Here is an 18941-nt window from a genome sequence, read left to right as displayed (position 1 = left end):
TCAGGAGTTCGAGACCAGCCTGGCCAACCTGGTGAAACCCTGTCTCTACTAAAAATACAAAAATTAGCTGGGTGTGGTGGCAGGCACCTGTAATCCCAGCTACTGGGGAGGCTGAGGCAGGGGAATCGCTTGAACCCAGAAGGCAGAGGTCGCAGTGAGCTGGGATCACACCATTGCACTCCAGCCTGAGGGACAAGAGCAAGACTTCGTCTCAAAAAAAAAAAAGAAGAAGAAAAGTTAGATAGGGGCTGTGCACAGTGGCTCACACCTATAACCCCAGCACTTTGGGAGGCCCAGGTGGGCAGATCACTTGAGGTCAGGAGTTTGAGACCAGCCTGGCCAACATGGTGAAACCTCGTCTCTACTAAAAGTAAAAATAAAAATAAAGGCCGGGCGTCGTGGCTCAAGCCTGTAATCCCAGCACTTTGGGAGGCCGAGACGGGCGGATCACGAGGTCAGGAGATCGAGACCATCCTGGCTAACACTGTGAAACCCCGTCTCTACTAATAAAAAAAATAAAAATTAGCCGGGCGATGTGGCGGGCGCCTGTAGTCCCAGCTACTCAGGAGGCTGAGGCAGGAGAATGGCGTAAACCCGGGAGGCGGAGCTTGCAGTGAGCTGAGATCCAGCCACTGCACTCCAGCCTGGGCGACAGAGCGAGACTCCGTCTCAAAAAAAATAAATAAATAAAAATAAAAATAAAAATAAATTAGCCAGGCTGGGCGCGGTGGCTCAAGCCTGTAATCCCAGCACTTTGGGAGGCCGAGACGGGCGGATCACGAGGTCAGGAGATCGAGACCATCCTGGCTAACATGGTGAAACCCCGTCTCTACTAAAAAAATACAAAAAACTAGCCGGGCGTGGTGGCAGGCGCCTGTAGTCCCAGCTACTCGGGAGGCTGAGGCGAGAGAATGGCATAAACCCGGGAGGCAGAGCTTGCAGTGAGCTGAGATCCGGCCACTGCACTCCAGCCTGGGCGACAGAGCGAGACTCTGTCTCAAAAAAAAAAAAATAAATAAAATAAAATAAATAAATAAATTAGCCAGGCATGATGGTGCACACCTTTAATCCCAGCTACTCAGGAGGCCGAGGCACAAGCATCACTTGAACCCAGGAGGCGGTGGAGGTTGCAGTGAGCCGAGATTGCACCATTGCACTCTAGCCTGGGTGACAGAGTGAGACTCTGTCTCTAAATCTCTAAATAAGTAAATAAAAGTGCAAGAAGGTATGTCTCTACCTTTAAGGACCTGAATCCACTGGCATCTACCCTGTTTTGCCTATGGTCATGCTCTGTCTGGCACAGCTTTTTTCTCCTGCATCACTTTTTCTGTCCTAGCTTCCTCCTGAGCTTTTTTCTTTGATTTTTAAGAGCTAAGATGTAGCAGAATGCAAATGTCAACATTCTTTTCTCTCACCTCCCCCGCCTTTTTTTTTAACTGAAACAGAGTCTTCCTGTCACCCAGGGTGGAGTGCAGTGGTGCGATCCTGATCGCAGCTTACTGCAACCTCCACCTCTCAAGTAGCTAGGATTTAGAGGTGCGCCACCACACCCCGCTAATTTTTGTATTTTTAGTGGAGATGCAGTTTCACCGTGTTGGCCATGCTGGTCTGGAACCCCTGGCCTCAAGTGATCTGCCTGCCTCGGCCTCCCATAGTGCTAGGATTACAGGTGGGAGCCACCGTGCCCAGCCTGATCTCTCTTCTTGATGGGACACATGATCCCCACCTTCCCTCCATGACTCATTCCCCTGAACCCCCTCCACCTTCCGGTGGCTTTCCTGAGTGCCCCCTGGTGACTGTGCGCCTGCCCCCAGGTGGCGGCTGGGTCTCTTCCTCCTCTTGAATGTGTTTGTGTTACCTCAAGGCCGACATGGGGACGCTTTGGCTCATGTTCCTGGCTCTCAGTAGAGGGCCCTCTGGCCTGCACGCTGGCACTCATGTGGCTCGCCCCTTCCTCTCAGACTTAGTGAGTTCAAGGTCAGGGCAAAGTAGACCCTGTTAGGAGATGTCAGCTGGGGAACAGACACCCTTCCTGCAGGCCTGGAGTAATGAGAGTGATAAGGACGCCTTCCTCCCTGGACTGACATGTCCGGGTGAACTGTGGCTTGAAGAGGGCTGGGAGAGCAGGGAGCCCGGACAGGCTGACCCCAGCCCAGCACGTGGGAGCAGAAAGACCTTCTTGTTCTTTACGAGTTGGAAGATGTTAAGAGCCTCATGCTGATCGGATTCATGACTCCCACCCGGAATTCCATCTCTAGAACCAAGATGGTGGGTGGCTTTACGCGGGTGTGGCAGCGTCCTCTCCCTGTGGGGGCAGCAGAGGGGGTTGGACGGCTGCCCGAGTTTCCCTCCTCCAAGACCACCTGGGGCAGCGTGCGATTCTCTAACGGAACCTCTAAAACTGCTTTTGTCTGCTGTCCTGCATCCAGGCGTACCAGGTGACACGTGTGCATTCCCACGAGGCCCGTGCGGTGCTGTGTGGTTGCTCCTTTCATGCCATAACTTTACCTCGTGCTGGCATCAGAGCCTCATTCCCGTCCTTGGCTAGGCCTCCCACACACCTCCAAGAGAAGCTTCTTTTGTGTGTGTTCTTACTTCAGCCATTTTTCACCAGAAGGGCATAAACGCTCTCATTTCCATGGGGAATGGGGGCCCCTCTCCACTATCTCTTGATTCTGCCCCTCCAGTCGGTGTCCCTCTGGCTGTCGTGGTGGGGAGTCGGTGCAGAGCCCGCCGGGGCCGGAGTGTGCAGTGAGTCGTGTGCCAGAGCTTGAGCCTGACTTTCTCTCTGACTCTTCCTCTAGGATGGAGATATTCTAGCGTCCAACTTCTCTGTTGACACACAAGTTGCGTACATCTTGAGTCTGGGCGTCGTCAAAGAGTTCAGGAAGCACGGCATAGGTAAGGGCAGCCGGGCCTGTGGCTTGGCGGCCATCCCACCCCCTTGTCCCACCCCACCCCCATCCCATCTGCACCCAGTCTCTTCCCTGACCCCAACAACTCTGGCTCGTGAACATCCCTTAGTCTCATCTTCCATCCCTATCCCCATGTGGCCAGACCTTCATCATCCCTCCCTTGCCAGCACAGCCACCACTTTCAGCCATCCTCTTTCCACATGCCTCTGGGCCTTTCTGCCACAGCCTTGCTCAACCCCTAGGATGGAGCTGAGGAAACAGGCACCTCTCACTCCTGCTGCTGCCACACATACAACTCGTGTATCCACTGCTCATGATTCAGAGTAGAAAGTGTGAACACGCACGAGGAAGCACCACTCACCGTTTCTCCGATGTCCCATCCCGCTCGGCCACATGGCCAGTGAGCGGCAGTCTTAATTAATTTTAAATCCAGGCCCATCTAGTCCGTGTTTTCCTGGGCTCACATTTACCGTTTGTTGTCTGAAAGGGAGTCTCCTTGCAGGCCCAGCCCCTGGGAGGGCGCTACCAGGCCACCTCTGCAGTCCCTCCCAGCGGTCTGTAGCTACCAGGCTCCCTCTGGCCATGAGATTTTAGGGACTTTGACAATGGTGGTGAAGGAAGACTGGTCTCTGATACGGTGGACCGAGACATCTCTGAGAGACTCATGCAAAGCCCCCATCCTAGTCCAGTCATCCTTCCTTACTGCTCTGCCCGCATAATTCTTAACCCCTTCTCCCCAAGGTTCCCTCTTACTTGAAAGTTTAAAGGATCACATATCAACCACCGCCCAGGACCACTGCAAAGCCATTTACCTTCATGTCCTCACCACCAACAACACAGCAATAAACTTCTACGAAAACAGAGACTTCAAGCAGCACCACTATCTCCCCTATTACTACTCCATCCGAGGGGTCCTCAAAGATGGCTTCACCTATGTCCTCTACATCAATGGCGGCCACCCTCCCTGGACGATTTTATATCCTTAACTTCTGGGGGAGAGGGACTGTGGCTTCCTGTCCGTAGGGTGGCAGAGCCAGTGAGGAAGTTGGAACGGTGGTCCCCCTCAGATGATGTTCAGGTGGCCAAGCTTATGGACGCTTCTCTCCCTGACCTGATCGTGTTGTGGGTAAATCTGATGCACATTTGGGTAAATCGTGCTGCACATATTACCATGTTGCCCAGGCTGGTCTCGAACTCCTGAGCTCAAATGATCTGCCTGCCTCAGCCTCCCAAAGTGCTGGGATTATAGGCATGACCCCCCGCACCCAGCTGGAGAGCCTCCTGCTCTATTTGCACTGGGGATCAGCAGTACGCAAAACAGACGGGATCCCCTGCCCTCTCAGAGCCTGTGGTAGCAGAGGGGAAACAAGTGCGGTGAGAAGAGATTTTTACTTTTTTTGAACACCTGGGTTCAAACCTTCCTTATGGGATGCATAACCCAAAGGTGTGCCCTTCCCCGCTTCCTTCTCCTTAACTCTCACTGGTCCCTGACAGGTCGGAGGGAAGCCAGGAAACTTTTTAATAGTCACAGAATGTGGCCCAAAACATGCTGTGCGTGTGTGTGTGTTTTCAAATTCAGGAGTTTAGGATTTATTCATCACATAGAATAATAAGCAGGAAAGAGAGGGGTGACCCCACACTCCACAGGCCTTCTAGCTTATGTGAGGACGGGCCCCTGCAGACATCTAGGGGTCAGCACTCTTGACCTCCTCCTTGTCGTAAGGACAGGGCTCTGTCCCTCTTGCTGCCCCAAGGGTTGAGGATCTAGGGAGAACCAGAAGCACCTGCTCTTCTGCCAGGCCCCTTCCCCACCCGCTGTACATCCCTGGGTGTAGGGGTGTCCACATGCCCGTGGCCTCACTCAGAAGGCCCCTCTGTCCCCAGACCCCACCCTTTTGTTATTTTGCACAGCAGAGGCCACTTGGTCTCATGAGCCTTTCCAGCTCTGCAGAGGCTTAGCGGGCTCTCTGCCTCCCGAGCGTGGCTTGCCGTCTGCACACAGTCCCGCAGGCCACTGTGCGGGCCCCTGATGACTGTGCCCTGGTGAGCATGGTCAGGGCAAGTTGGAATCTTCCTTAACAGAGCCCCACGGACTACATCCAGCACCTGGGCTCTGCACTAGCCAGCCTGAGCCCCTGCTCCATCCCGCACAGAGTCTACCGCCAGGCCCATAGTCTGCTCTGCAGCTTCCTGCCATGGTCGGGCATCTCTTCCAAGAGTGGCATCGAGTACAGCCGGACCATGTGATGTCGGCTGGGCAGCCGCCGCCAGGCCCCACCCTTTGGCCCCCCGCAGAGCCCGCCTTTCTGTCCATCTGACCCCTGCTATCTTCTGCAAGGAGCTGCCAGCCATCTACTGGGCTCGTCGGCCTGCCCCAGCTGCAGGCCCGGTGCTACACGGGCTCGGGAACAGAACATCGTGAGCACGCGCAGAGCGTGCCCATCTGTGGCAGGTATGCCGCAGCAGACAGGAGGGTATGGGAGCTTGGTGCCTCCAGCCACAAAAGCAGAAGGCCCTGGATGGGCACAGAGAACGGCAGAGCTGGAAGGGGCCATGGGGAATGCAGAGTCTACCACCTTGTGCACCAGCACAACCCAGAGGTTTGGTGACTTACGCCAAGCTCACATAGCAGGCTCCATAGCCACTGGGCTGTGTAACCGACTTCGGATCCATCAGTGCCTTTATTTATGTGGGGACGGAGAGGTGCCTGGTGGCTGCAGGGAGACACCATGGCCTGGAGAAGGGCTTATGCTCCTGGAGCACCCAGGCCCAGCTGTGTGGCCCATAGGCGGGGTATGGGATGGGCAGAGCGTCTCCGCCGGGCCTTCACCCTGCGCTGCTCTTCTCTTCCCCACAGGCTCTTCAGCTCCCCTTTCTGCTTCTGGAAAGCTCTGCCCCTGCTGCCGCCCAGGCCCTGCCTACCTGCGCATGCACCGTCCCCAGGGCTGACCCAGTGTGGCTGCATTAACTGGGAAGGGGCTGCCCTCACTGGGCCTCTCCCACTCTGCTGCCTGTTCCTGCAGCTCCTTCCTGCAAAGCCGGAGGGAACTTTCTGCTGCAAGGGAGGAACACAAGTATTATGGACACACTTGACCGTAAAGGCACAGGAGCCTTGGAGCAAGGGGGCGCAATAAAGGGAATGCCCCGTCCCCCTCCAGAACCAGCCCAAAGAAGCCTGGGGGGTAGGGAGTGGCCCCTAGTCCTCCATGAGGGGCTGATGAGGGGTGGGCAGACTGGGGGAGGCTTTCCTCGCAAGCACAGAGCTCTGAGGCTCAGCCCCCCGGCACGGGCGGTCACACGCCTAGACGGTTCCTGCTCCTTGGCACCTTCCGTGCAGTTCCCAGTGCCCTGGGAGGTCACACTGCCCATCGGACCATGGCATGCTCTGTTCAGCTGACCTGCTGAGGACAGGCACCGCCGAGACTCCTTGGGTCCCCCCCGCCCTCCTTCATGCTGCCACGAGCTGCTGCTCCGAGGCCTGGCCACATGCAGACAGGAGGAAGCTGAACTCGACATTGGGCCTCAAGGCTGCCATGTGTCTCCTAGGGCCTGGCCTTGTGGGCAGGGGGCAGTCCTGTGCCTTGTGGGCCCTCAGCCTGTGAGGGTGGAGAGGCTGTCAGTGCCGCGGGTGCATCACACACTTCTAGCATCCTCTCCACCCTGCATCCCCCAAATGCTGCTTGCCTGCCCTACACTCCGATGCAGGGGTGGGGTGGGGGGCAGGGGGAGGGCACCCAGCATAGCTGCAGTGTCACAAAGCCATGGCAGAGGGTCCTAGCAGTGCCACCCTGCCCCAGCCTGAGGAGGAGGGAGGGGGAGGAACAACCCTGGGCAGACGGGGCCTCGGGGACCTGTGTCCTTCCTCCTCCAGAGCTGCCCAGCCGGGGGCTTTCAGGGTGCTGGGGCAGCCCCAGGTCCCCTCTTGACCTCAGCTGGGGCCAGGGGCCCTCAAAATGAAGGCAGGCCCCAGGCAGGAGCAGCATCCCCCTCCCTGACAGCGCTGGCCAGAGGGCCGTGCCATGCTGACTGCCTGAACCTCTGCTGACCTGACGGTGCTGGCGGGAGGGCCGCGCCATGCTGACTGCCTGAACCTCTGCTGAGGCTGCCTGCCTGCCGGGCCCAGCTCAGCGCCTTCTCCACTGCAAATCAGCGGTGATCATGTGATTTCTATTTCTGCCCCACAGGGTAAGGGACGAGTCTTCTGGAAGCCTCTGCCATGGACATTTGTCCTCGGGCTCAGAGGCCTTACCCTGCCCCACGCCTGCCCCTAATCACTGCAATGTGCAGCCCAGTGTTGAACAGATTGTAGCGTTCTATCTCATTATGAGCAAATAAATAGACTTTCACTGGAGTTGGTCACAGCCTGTTTCCCGTACCCACCTGGCTGCACCTCGGGCCTCGCCCCGTAGCTGAAGTTGGCCTGGAGCTGCTTGTCACTGGCAAGGCCCCAGGACAGCTTCCAGATAAACAGGCTGATGGTTTTGTGATGGTTTTGTGTGATTAACCCTGCCAAAGAATGAGAACCTTTGGCCGGGCACGGTGGCTCTCACCTGTAATTCCAGTACTTTGAGAGGCCGAAGCGAGTGGATCACGACGTCAGGAGATCGAGACCAGCCTGACCAATACGGTGAAACCTTGTCTCTGCTAAAATAAAAATTAGCCGGACGTGGTGGTGTGCACCTGTAGCCGCAGCTACTCAGGAACCTGAGGTAGGAGAATCGCTTGAACCCAGGAGGCGGAGGCTGCATTGAGCCGAGATGATGCCACTGCACTCCAGCCTGGTGGCAGAGCAAGACTCTTGAAAAAGAATTCGAACCTGGGGAAGAGGTTCTAAAGCGTGGTGGCTCACGCCTGTAATCCCAGGACTTTAGGAGGCCAAGGCAGGTGGATCACAAGGTCAGGAGATCGAGACCATCCTGGCTAACATGGTGAAGCCCTGTCTCTACTAAAATTACAAAAAATTAGCCAGGCGTGGCAGTGGGTGCCTGTAGTCCCAGCTACTTGGGAGGCTGAGGCAGGAGGATGGCGTGAACCCGGGAGGCAGAGCTTATGGTGAGCCGAGATTGCGCCACTGCACTCCAGCCTGGGCGACAGAGTGAGACTCTTGTCTCAAAAAAAAAAAAAGTTGAGAAGCACACTGGGTCGTTTTTTCACTGGAAGGCCCCCATCTCCCTGGCTGTAGGCCTTGAGCTGGGGCCCAGTCCAGACAGGCGGCTCCAAGGTTGATTGGGTGCACCCTGCCGTGGAGCCTGAGGTGGGTGCACACGCAGCACAGACCTGGTGCTTCCATCAGCCTCTCATGGAAACTTCTGGCCACCCTCAGGGGATGTTGCTATTCCTGTTAGAGATGAGGAGAGCTGGCTTGGGTTCTGGGAGTTGCCCAGGAGCCACGCAGTTTGTGAGTGTTGGGCCCAGGCCTGGACCACTCTGAGGCCTGCGTGGCTGCTCTGTTACACCATTCCTGTGCTGTTGACCTCAGCCAGTGGCCGGGAGACATGCAACTTGCTGAGGGTCCTCCCAGGAGAGGGTCTGAGGCATCTGCAAGATAGAGTAGGGGTGGACGCTGGTGCCCTGGGAGGCCAGGCAGCTGGGCATGGTGGACACATGTCCAAAGCCATGGAGTGAGTGAAACCAGATTAACCCGCTGAGCTTGCCCACGGGAGCGTCTGCTGGGGAAGCACAGTGTCGGTTACTCCAGCAAGGACAGTTTCACCTTTGCTGATGAGTCACCTTGCGGTTTAAGAGGGTAACTCTTGGGGGCCTTTGGTCAATCGTGTGACCAATTAGTAACTTGCCCAGGTGAGGGGGCTGTGGATCCTCAGGCCCTGCTTCAGTGAGGCCAGGCAGGACTGTCGCTGCTCCAGGCCTCTCACCATAGCCCCACCAGACCGCAGAGCTGGGACACAAATGCTCCTGCTCCACTGGGGGGCAGAAAGGGAGTGTGGGACGCAGGGAGAGATGGGACACTCACACGGGATGCACCCAGACATAGCACGGAGGCCAGCCCTGAACGGAGCCAGCTCTGCCCCAGGCCTGCTCAGGTGGAGCCCGAGGCAGCCCTGGGTCTCCCCGGTCCCTGCATGCACCACCCAAGGATCTCCGACAGGGTAGGGTCCTTCTTACTTCCAGGACGGAGACAGGCTCCTGGTCCTTCATTCCCAGCCCACCGTGTTCAGGGACTCACGGGGTGAGGGGCGTGCTCAGGGATGGTCAGTGTGTGTTTTCCTAAGCGTCCGCTTGCTCAGGCCAGGTGCTGCTTTCTCCACATGGACTCCCGCCCCAGCACACCATGACTGGGTTTTTTGCCTCTCAGCCTGTTGGAGTGCTTCTCAAAAAGGCTTTGGGAGGTTTTGCAGGAGGAACTGTCTAGAGGCCAATTTAGAGCCAGTTTTCTTTGGGGCCAGCATGTGGCTGCAGCAGATGTCTTTCTCAGCGGTAAAATCCTGGCTACTGCTGTCTGTGGCTGAGTAACAGACTGTCTTTTTTTTTTTTTTAGACGGAGTCTTGCTCTGTCGCCCAGGCTGGAGTGCAGTGGTGCGATCTCGGCTCACTGCAAGCTCTGCCTCCCAGGTTCATGCCATTCTCCTGCCTCAGCCTCCCGAGTAGCTGGGACTACAGGTGCCCACCACCACGCCCGGCTAATTCTTTTTTGTATTTTTAGTAGAGACGGGGTTTCACCATGTTAGCCAGGATGGTCTTGATTTCCTGACCTCATGATCCAACCACCTTGGCCTCCCAAAGTGCTGGGATTACAGGCGTGAGCCACTGCACCCGCCTGAGTAACAGACTATATTAAAGTTTCACAGCCTAAGCAGGGGCCATTCTGTTTGCTTCCAATTCTAGCTGGGACAGAAGTCAGCAGGGACTCCGTGTGGCATTAGCTAGGCAAGCTTGCGGGGCTGGAGGACCTGTGTGAAAGATGGCCTTACCCACAGGGCTGCCCTCAGTGAGCTCAGCAGTGGCTGTGGGCTTGGCTCCTTCCTTCCATAGCTTCCTCAGGCTAGGCTGGTTTTGCACCATACCACAGTCCCAGGGTAGACTCTTTATGGGACCACTGACCTCCTGGGAAGCTGCCAGGCTTCCTTACTGCCCAGAAGTGACACCCTGCCACTTTTGCCACATTCTACTGGTAAAGCAAGATCTGGAGCCTGTCCCAATTCAGGGGGAGGGGCTACACAGGGGCCAGAACACCAAGACACATGGCTCATCGGGGTAGCAGAGGGGCCACCGACCACAGCCTGGGACCCCCCCTACACACACAAAATCTGGAGCCTGGGGAAAACAGTGCTTCTCTCTGAGCTTCCACTCTGTTCAGAAGTGAGTGGAGTCCAGGTGCGGTGGCTGAGGCCTGTAATCCCAGTACTTTGGGAGGCCAAGACAGGAGGGTCTCTTAAGCTCAGGAGTTCAATACCAGCCTGGGCAACATAGTGAGACCCTCATCTCTTAAAAAAAGATAGAAAATTAGCTGGGCATGGTGTCCCACAGCTGTGGTCCCAGCTACTCAGGAGGCTGAGATGGGAGGGTCACTTGCTGCAGGAGCTCCGGGCTGCAGTGAGCTGATTGTTAAACACAGGGCCCAGTGTGGAGCCTCACCTGTAATCCCAGCACTTTAGGAGGTGGAGGCGGGAGCATCACTTGAGGCTGGGAGTTGAAGACCAGCCTGGGCAACATAGTGAGACCCTTTCTCTACCAAAAAAAGTTTTTAATTAGCTGGACATGGTGGCAATTGCCTTTAGTTCCCTCTATTCAGGAGGCTGAGGCAGGAAGATCACATGAGCCCCGGAGTTCAAGGCTGCAGTGAGCTAAGATCATGCTACTGCACTCCAGCCTGGGAGACAGTGAGACCCTGTCTCAAAAAAAAAAAAAAAAAAAAAAAGAGTGGATTAGGCCCCTAATGGTCTCCAGACTCCAAGGACTTTGTATTGCTGGCCTCTGGACGGCCTCAGTTCTGCCCAGCATCCACAGCTGGTGGCTGGGACAGGTGTCAGTTGGTGTTCTCTCAGCAGCCTCCCTAATGTCCATCTTTAAGTGGTTTCTTGGGTCCACCTGGCCTCTGCGTCTCTGGGGAGTGAGTGTTGTGGGAGAGAGAGAAGGCAGCTGCCCTTCCACCACCCCATGTGACTCATCAGTGGACCTCAGGCCAGCTGCACCCCACCCACACCTGCCCCATCACAGCTGCTCTTGGGTGCAGCATCTAAACACCTGCTCTCTCAGAGCTCCCCCTCCTGGGGACCTGTCAGCCCTGGGCGTCCCCCACCCCAGGCCGTGCCTGCATAGTTAGAACAACCCAAAAACCACCCAAGGACTGAAGTCTCCAGATCTGCTGTCCCAGGGACACAAGAACTGCCCAGGGTGGACCCCGGGTACCGGGGAATGGAATAAGCCTGGCAGTCCTGGGCACACCACATGTGACCTGGCAGGAGCCCAGAGCATGTGACCTGGCAGGAGCCCAGTGGAACTCAGCCCTAGCCTGACCCAGGCTGCAGTCGCCAGATGGGAAGGTCACTGAGGCAAGCCCAGGTGCTCCCATCTTCTCCCCATAGGATGGAGGCCTGGTGGAACAGAGCAAGTGTATTAGTCCGTTTTGACACTGCTACCTGAGACGTGGTAATTGATAAACAAAAAAGGTTTAATTGACTCAGTGTTCCACGTGGCTGGGAGGCCTCAGGAAATGTATAGTCACAGCGGAAGGCAAAGGGGAAGCAGGCACCTTCTTCACAAGGTGGCAGGACAGCGAGAGAGGCGGTGGTAGCGGGGAAGGGTGGAATTGTCAAACACATTTTATTGTTTGCTTATTTTTATTTGAGATAGAGTCTTTCTCTGTTGCCCAGGCTGGAGTGCACTGGCGAGATCTTGGCTCACTGCAAGCTCCACCTCCTGGGTTCACTCCATTCTCCTGCTTCAGCCTCTGGAGTAGCTGAGACTACAGGCACCCACCACCACGCCTGGCTAATTTTTTATATTTTTAGTAGAGATAGGGTTTCACCGTTTTAGCCAGGATGGTCTCGATCTCCTGACCTCGTAATCTGCCCGCCTCGGCCTCCCAAAGTGCTGGGATTACAGGTGTGAGCCACCGCGCCTGGCCCACTGCCAAACACTTTTACAGCATCGGATCTTGTGATAACTCACTATCATGAGAGCAGCATGGCAGAACACCCCACCCCACCCCATGATCCAGTCACCTCCCATGAGGTCCCTTCCTCAACACGTGGGGATTACAATTTGAGATGAAATTTGGGTGGGGACACAGCCTAACCCTGTCAGCAGGCTTCTCACTCACAGTAACAGTGCTCCCCAGGGACACGGGACAATGTCTGGAGACACTTGCTGTCACAGCTTAGAGGAGGGTGCTACAGGTACCAAGTGGGTGGTGGCCAGAGATACTGCTTAACATCCTACATGCACAGGACAGCCTCCATCCCAAAGAATGATCCAATCCCAAACATCAACAGAGTCGAATGGAGACACCCCAGCACAGAGGAAGCCCACGCCTGGGTGTCCAGAGTCTGGTCCAGCTGGGAGGAGAAGGGCTGTGCTCATCCTGCCCAGAGGGATGTGGTAGCTGAGGTCCCACAGAGCAGTGACCTCACCTGGTAGGGTGCAGGTAGGGCCCAGGTCCACATCCCTGCCTCAGCTGCTCTCCTCCCTGGTGCCCTCCCTGACCCGGCCCTGCCTTCATCCACTGTGCCCTCCACCCACAATGCCATGGCCTGCATTTAGGATCCTCCCGAGGTGGGAGGATCACTTGAGTTCAGGAGTTCGAGACCAGCCTGGGCAACATAGCAGGACCCCCCCCCCCCCCCCAACTCTTAAAATAATAGAAAATTAGGCTGGGCGCAGTGGCTCACGCCTATAATCCCAGCATTTTGGGAGGCCGAGGCGGGTGGATCATGAGGTCAGGAAATCGAGACCATCCTGGCGAACACGGTGAAACCCTGTCTCTACTAAGAAAATACAAAAAAAATTAGCCGGGCATGGTGGCGGGCGCCTATAGTCCGAGCTACTGGGGAGGCTGAGGCAGGAGAATGGCATGAACCTGGGAGGTGGAGCTTGCAGTGAGCCGAGATTGCACCACTGCACTCCAGCCTGGGCGACAGAACGAGATTCCATCTCAAAAAAAAAAAAACAACGTAACAAAAAAATAGAAAATTAGCCGGGCATGGTGGCTCACGAGGTGGGCTGTTGAGCCCCTACCCACCCTGTGGAGCCAAGCTCAGCAGTGTCTCATCCAGGAAGACCTCCCAGACTACCTCCTTGGTGTTCCCATAGGCCCTTGCCCCAGCTCACACCTCTCACGCCCTGGCAACTAAGGGTGGGGGGCACAGCAGACCCATCCCTGGAGAGAGACAGGACTGTTTTTCTCACCAAACTGGCCTGATGACAGACAGGCAAATGGACAAGAACGTGCAGGCCTTGGCTTTTATTGAGATCAGACCTCTGGGCTCCCCGGCCTCTCAGGTAGGAGGCAGGGGGGCCTGATGATCCACTCAGCCCAGCCTCCCAGGTACAAGTGGCTGACTGGAGTCTGAGCGGGCTGCAAGGGCATGGCTATGCTTGTATTGCTTCTGCCCCTCCCTCGGGACCTCCTCCTCCTCCCACTCCCCATCACATTCTCCTGAGGCCCAGGCCTGGGCGCTGGGCCGCTACCTGGGCCACCCCATGTGGCAGGGCCACTGCCGGGAGCTGAGCCCCTCCTGCTCGGGCTGCCTCCTCGGCCATCCTTCCCCTCCTGTCCCCAATCCTGGCACCTGGGATCCCTATAGCCTCTCCAGGGCCCCAGAGCGGGTTCTCTTGCACAAGGGACACATGGCCTCTTCCCAGGCCCCCCAGGACCTCTTGGGCCTGAGTCCCAAGCCCTCAGAAGGACCAGGCTGGGGGAGGGCACCCTTGTCTGGGTCCATACTGGAACTGGAAGCTGAGGAAAGAGGAGAGAGGAGTCACTCGAGGAAGCCAAGGGGAGGCTAGTGGGGAGGCTGGCAGCCCACCCTGGGGTTCCCAGCATCCGATATTCTTGAAAACAGAAGGGAAGGGGGCAATGCTTCTTCCCTGACAGAATCCCCAGGAAAGGGAGGAGGTTGAGGGAAAAGAATGGTTCAAGCTGGAAGGACCATCTAACCTGAATCCTCATTTTACAAGTGGGGAAACTGAGGTCCAGCAAAGGAGACAGCTTCCAAGGCCCCTCACCGAGTGTGGAGCTGGGGCAGTCACCCAGACCTCCCTCCCAGAGCCTCCCTTTTTCTCGCACCTCTTTGTCCCTGGTGGATTCTCCAGGCCCCACCCAGCTGTGCGTGACACAGGGATAGGGACAGATTCATCAAGATCTTGGCCTCCTGGGGCATGGTGCCACTGTGGAGGCTTGGGAGTGGAGAAGGGCCCGTCTGAGGCCCTAGCCCAACCATCCGCTAGGGTCTTCCCCCCTTGCCCAGTCCTGCCTTGACAGAGCTCACCACTGCTTCCCAAGCTGTCCCTGGGCAATCGGGCTTCCAGAAGGGCTGAGCAGAGGCTATTACCTGGGCCCAGAGTCCCCTGTGGCAGGTCCAGGGCCCAGGCTGTGCCCTCAGGCTGTGGCAGGCAGCCCCCAGCCATGAGCCGGCTCAGCCAGTGGCTCTCACACTGGCCAGCGGGTGGTGGGTGGCTCTCCAGGTAGAGGCCCAGGCCCCGTAGGTGGCGCAGCCGGAAGTTCTTGGGCTTGCTTCCCTGGGCACTGGGGCACTGCGGCTGTGGGGACCCCAGGCCCCCCTCGTAGATGCTGGGGTGTATGTCGGGGTGGCCGGGACGTCCTTGGGCCTGGCTCACTGCATCTGCAGAGGAGACAGCAGGAGGGTGGTGGCCAGCCCCCCACAGCAGCCATGAGGGGAGAGTACGGTCACATGCCTCTGAGACCAGCTCACATGATGGGCTGCACCCCCAGCCAGCCTGGCCTCAGTTTACCTGTGTGTCAAATAGGCCCAGTCCACTGCCTCCCCCTGCCCATGCCCAAGACGTGATTCCTCTTCCCACTACCAACCAACAGGGAGGCCTGGGAAGCCTAGGGCCTTGGTACTAAGAGTGCTTTAAGGACCTCAAGTCCTTTCTACTACCCTGTTCTGCCCACTACCCTAGAAAGAGTATTCTGGTCCCTGCAGAGAAATTGCACAGTGGGTTTGAGAGAAAGTGACCAGCCCAGGGATTCATGGCCTGGCCCAGCGGCCATTCCCCTCTCCCAAGCGTACATGTCCCTGAGGCCACCCCACGGCTTTGGGCCCAGGTGGGGACAGGAGTCCATCTCTCTTCCTGCCACTCCTCCCTGCAGCCCGGCACCTTCTCTTATGCGCAGCTCAGAAAATGCACAGACCAAGGCTTCCATGGAGGGCCAGTGTGGTGGGGAGGAGCGACCGGGACTTGGGTGCAGCAGGGCCCTGCTCTCCCCCACCTAGGGGGTACATTGGCAGGTCTCCCCTGGCGACTGGTTCTTATGACATCACAGGGAAGACTCCTACCCTTCCTGGACCCCTAGTTTGGGAGAAGACAGTGCTGAACCAGGAAGTTGCAGTGAACCGAGATCGTGCCACTGCACTCCAGCCTGGGCAACAGAGCTGGACTCCGTCAGAAAGAAAGAAAAGAGAGAAATAAAGAGAGAAAGGAAAGAGAGAAAGAGGGGAAGGAAGGAAGGGAGAGAGGGAGAGAGGGAGGGAGGGAGGGAGAGAGGGAGAGAGGGAGAGAGGGAGGGAGAGAGGGAGGGAGGGAGGGAGGGAGGGAGCGAGAGAGGGAGGGAGGGAGGGAGAGAGGGAGGGAGCGAGAGAGGGAGGGAGCGAGAGAGGGAGGGAGGGAGGGAGAGAGGGAGGGAGGGAGGGAGGGAGGGAAGGTTGTTCTGGAGGGAAGGTTGTTCTGGGTGACTGAGCAAGTAACTTAACTTTTCTAACTGTTCATTTTCCAGTTAATCAGTTACCATGTATTGTGTGGACCACATCAAGTGTAAGGATGCGGAGGAACTGGAACTCCCATATACTGCTGGTGGGAGTGTAAAATGGCGCAACAACTCTGGAGGACAGTTTGGTAGTTTCTTAAAAAGTTAAACATTCAGGCTGGGCGCGGTGGCTCACGCCTGTAATCCCAGCACTTTGGGAGGCCGAGGTGGGCGGCTCACAAGGTCAGGAGATCACAACCATCTTGGCTAACACGGTGAAACCCCATCTCTACTAAAAGTACAAAAAATTAGCCAGGCGTGGCGGCGGGCGGCTATAGTCCCGGCTACCCGGGAGGCTGAGGCAGGAGAATGGCGTGAACCCTGGAGGTGGAGCTTGCAGTGAGCCAAGATCTCGCCAGTGCACTCCAGCCTGGGCGACAGAGCGAGACTCCGTCTCAAACGAACAAACAAAACATTCATTTTCCCAGACCTGGCTGAGCAGGAGGCGCCATCATGGGAGTTGACATCCGCCGCAACAAGGACCTAAAGGTTTGGCGCAAGGAGCCCAGGAGCCAGGATATCTACCTGAGGCTGTTGGTCAAGCTGTGCAGGTTACTGGCCAGACGAACTACCTCCACATTCAACCAGGTTGGGCTGAAGAGGTTGTTTATGAGTCGCACCAGTCGGCCACCTCTGTCCCTTTCCCGGATGATCCGGAAGATGAAGCTTCCTGGATGGGAAACAAAGCGGCCGTGGTTGTGGGGACGCTAACGGATGACGCGCGGGTTCCGGAGGTGCCCAAACTGAGGGTGTGTGCGCTGCCCGTGACCAGCCGGCCCGCAGCGGCATCCTCAGGGTGGGGGGCAAGATCCTGACTTTCGACCAGCTGGGCCTGGACTTCCCCAAGGGCGGCCGCACCGTCCTGCTCTCCGGTCCTCGCCAAACCCTATTTCCGCTCTAGGGAGCAGAAGTTCGAGCGCCCCAGAGGCCGACAGACCAGCAAGAGGCTACAAAAATGAACCCTCTTATTAAAAAGATTTTGGATGCTGACAAAAAAAAAAAAAAAAATTAAACATTCAGTTTTCTCTAGTCACAGACAACCTGATTGATTTTTTTTTTTTTTTTTTTTTTTTTTTTTTTGCAGTGGCGCGATCTCGGTTCACTGCAACCTCAGCCTCCCAAGTTCAAGTGCTTCTTCTGCCTCAGCCTCCCGAGTAGGTGGTATTACAGGCACCCACTATCACGCCCAGCTAATCTTTGCATTTTTAGTAGAGACGGGCTTTCGCCATGTTGGCCAGGCTGGTCTCAAATTCCTGACCTCAGGTGATCCGCCCACCTCGGCCTACCAAAGTGCTGGGATTACAGGCATGACCCACCGCGCCCAGCAACCTGATCTTGTATATAGGAAATATTAAATAATTCACACTTGAAAAATAAATCCTAAACCTAGTAGAGCTTTTTCAGAGCTAATGAAGTTCAGAAAAATCTCAAGTCATAAAATCACCACACAAAAATTAATTGTATTTCTAGATACTAGTAAAGAATAAAAAGAATAAAATAGGAATACATTTAACCAAGGAGGTATAAGATAACTCTGAATACTATAAAACATTGCTGAGAGAATCTAAAGACTTAAATAAATTGGAAAACATTCCATGTTCATGGACTGAAGACTTAATATTGTTAAGATAGCAATACTCCCCAAAGTGCTCAGTACAATTCTTATCAAAATCAAAATGGCCTTCATGTAGTGTATTAGGTTTCTCCAGAGAAATATAATCAGCAGGATGTATACAGATATTTATAGATAAAATATTTATTAGGGGATAAATAAATCTCTTTATATAGGGTAATTTTTTTTGAGACAGGGCCTTGCTGCATTGCCCAGGTGAAGTACAGTGATATGATCATCGCTCACTGCAGCCTCAACTTACCAGGCTCAGGCAATCCTCCCACCTTAGCCTCCCAAGTAGCTGGGACTATAGGTGTGCGCCACCAGGCCTGGCTAATTTTTAATTTTATTTTTATTTTTTAATTTTTAATTTTTTACTTTTAGTGATGGAGATCTCACCATGTTGCCCAGAGCCGGTCTTGAACTCCTGGGCTCAAGTGATCCTCCTGCCTCCATCTCCCAAAGTGCTGGGATGGTAGGCGTGAACCACCGTGCCCGGCCAAGACAAGATTCATTAGGGATATTGGCTTATGTGATTATCGGGGACAAAAACTCCCACAATATGCTGCCTGCAAGCTGGAGAACCAGGAAAACTGGTGTTGTAATTAAGTCTGAGTTCAAAAGCATGAGAATCTGTGCAGGGCTGGGGGTGAGGGCTGGTGTAAGTCCTGGTGTCCAAAAGTCCAAGAACCAGGAGCTCCAATGTCCAAGGGCAGGAGAAGAAGGATGTCCCAGTCCATGAAGACAGCGTGAATTCACCCCTCTGCATTTTTGTCGTAATTGGGTGCCCAGAAGATTGGATGATGCCCACCACATTGGTGAGGGCAATCTTCTTTACTCAATCTACCAATTCAAACGCTAATCTCTTCTGGAAACGCTTACACAGGCACACCCAAAAATAAGGTTTTACCAGCTATCAGGCATCCCAGTCAAGTTGATACACAAAATTAATCATCACAAGCAGAAAGGGAAAAGCTAATCCTAAAATTCATGTGAAATTACAAGGGAGCCCAAATAACCACAACAATCTTGGAAAAGCAGATCTTCAGAAACTAGAAACACGGCTGGGCATGGTGGCTCCTGCCTGTAATTCCAGCACTTTGGGACGCTGAGGTGGTCAGATCACCTGAGCTCAAGAGTTTATGACCAGCCTGGCCAACATAGTGAAACCCCGTCTCTACTAAAAATACAAAAAATTAGCTGGGCGTGGTGGCAGGCACCTGTAATCCCAGCTACTTGGAAGGCTGAGGCAGAATCGATTGAACCCAGGAGGCAGAGGTTACAATGAGTCGAGATTGTGCCACTGCACTCCAGCCTGGGTGACAGAGCAAGACTCCAAAATAAAAAAAATAAATAAAAATAAATCAAAAACACACTTTCTGATTTCAACACTTACTACAAAACACAGTAATCAAAACAGTGTGCAACAAGCATAAGAATAAACATCTAGACCAATGAAATACAATAG

At 55.2% G+C, this 18941-nt stretch overlaps 2 protein-coding genes and 1 pseudogene across 9 annotated transcripts in view; 2 read left to right on the top strand and 1 right to left on the bottom strand.

Annotated features, from left to right (window-relative positions):
• NAA60 (N(alpha)-acetyltransferase 60, NatF catalytic subunit) overlaps positions 1–7266 on the top strand; it is a 42859-nt gene extending 35593 nt beyond the window's left edge. For all 7 annotated transcript variants that reach the window (XM_030924720.1, XM_030924719.1, XM_010376047.2 and 4 more), the window contains 4 exons: positions 2805–2901; positions 3657–3891; positions 5006–5367; positions 5773–7266. In XM_030924720.1, the coding sequence (XP_030780580.1) occupies positions 2805–2901; positions 3657–3891; positions 5006–5162 (489 nt within the window). In that variant the 3' untranslated portion in view covers positions 5163–5367; positions 5773–7266. The remainder of the gene's footprint in view (positions 1–2804; positions 2902–3656; positions 3892–5005; positions 5368–5772) is intronic.
• Positions 7267–13320: 6054 nt separating this feature from the next.
• On the bottom strand, positions 13321–15496 carry C20H16orf90 (chromosome 20 C16orf90 homolog). Of its 2 annotated transcripts, none has more exons than XM_030924718.1 (3): positions 15250–15496; positions 14363–14716; positions 13321–13830 (listed from the first exon to the last, which is right to left on the bottom strand). In XM_030924718.1, the coding sequence occupies exons 1-3, from the start codon at positions 15338–15340 to the stop codon at positions 13673–13675; spliced, it is 603 nt and encodes a 200-aa protein (XP_030780578.1). In that variant the 5' UTR covers positions 15341–15496; the 3' UTR covers positions 13321–13672. The 2 variants fall into 2 exon arrangements, with proteins under 2 accessions (XP_030780578.1, XP_010374346.1); XM_010376044.2 differs by having other exon boundaries at positions 15216–15323.
• Positions 15497–16182: 686 nt separating this feature from the next.
• Positions 16183–16820, top strand: LOC104672340 (annotated as a pseudogene).
• Positions 16821–18941: the final 2121 nt, after the last annotated feature.

The sequence above is a fragment of the Rhinopithecus roxellana genome, chromosome 20 (genome assembly GCF_007565055.1).
Source record: "Rhinopithecus roxellana isolate Shanxi Qingling chromosome 20, ASM756505v1, whole genome shotgun sequence".
Classification (NCBI taxonomy): domain Eukaryota; kingdom Metazoa; phylum Chordata; class Mammalia; order Primates; family Cercopithecidae; genus Rhinopithecus; species Rhinopithecus roxellana.
The sequence above is the reverse complement of the archived record's forward strand: the minus strand, read 5'-3'. Positions and strand labels throughout refer to the sequence as shown.

Coding starts and splice junctions, on each gene's coding strand:
- C20H16orf90 (XM_030924718.1), bottom strand. CDS start 15,340: ATGTACCCCCTAGGTGGGGGAGAGCAGGGCCCTGCTGCACCCAAGTCC. Junction 14,717..15,249: donor GGCCCTCCATGGAAGCCTTG/GTCTGTGCATTT, acceptor TCTCCTCTGCAG/ATGCAGTGAGCCAGGCCCAA. Junction 13,831..14,362: donor GGACAGCTTGGGAAGCAGTG/GTGAGCTCTGTC, acceptor CTCTTTCCTCAG/CTTCCAGTTCCAGTATGGAC.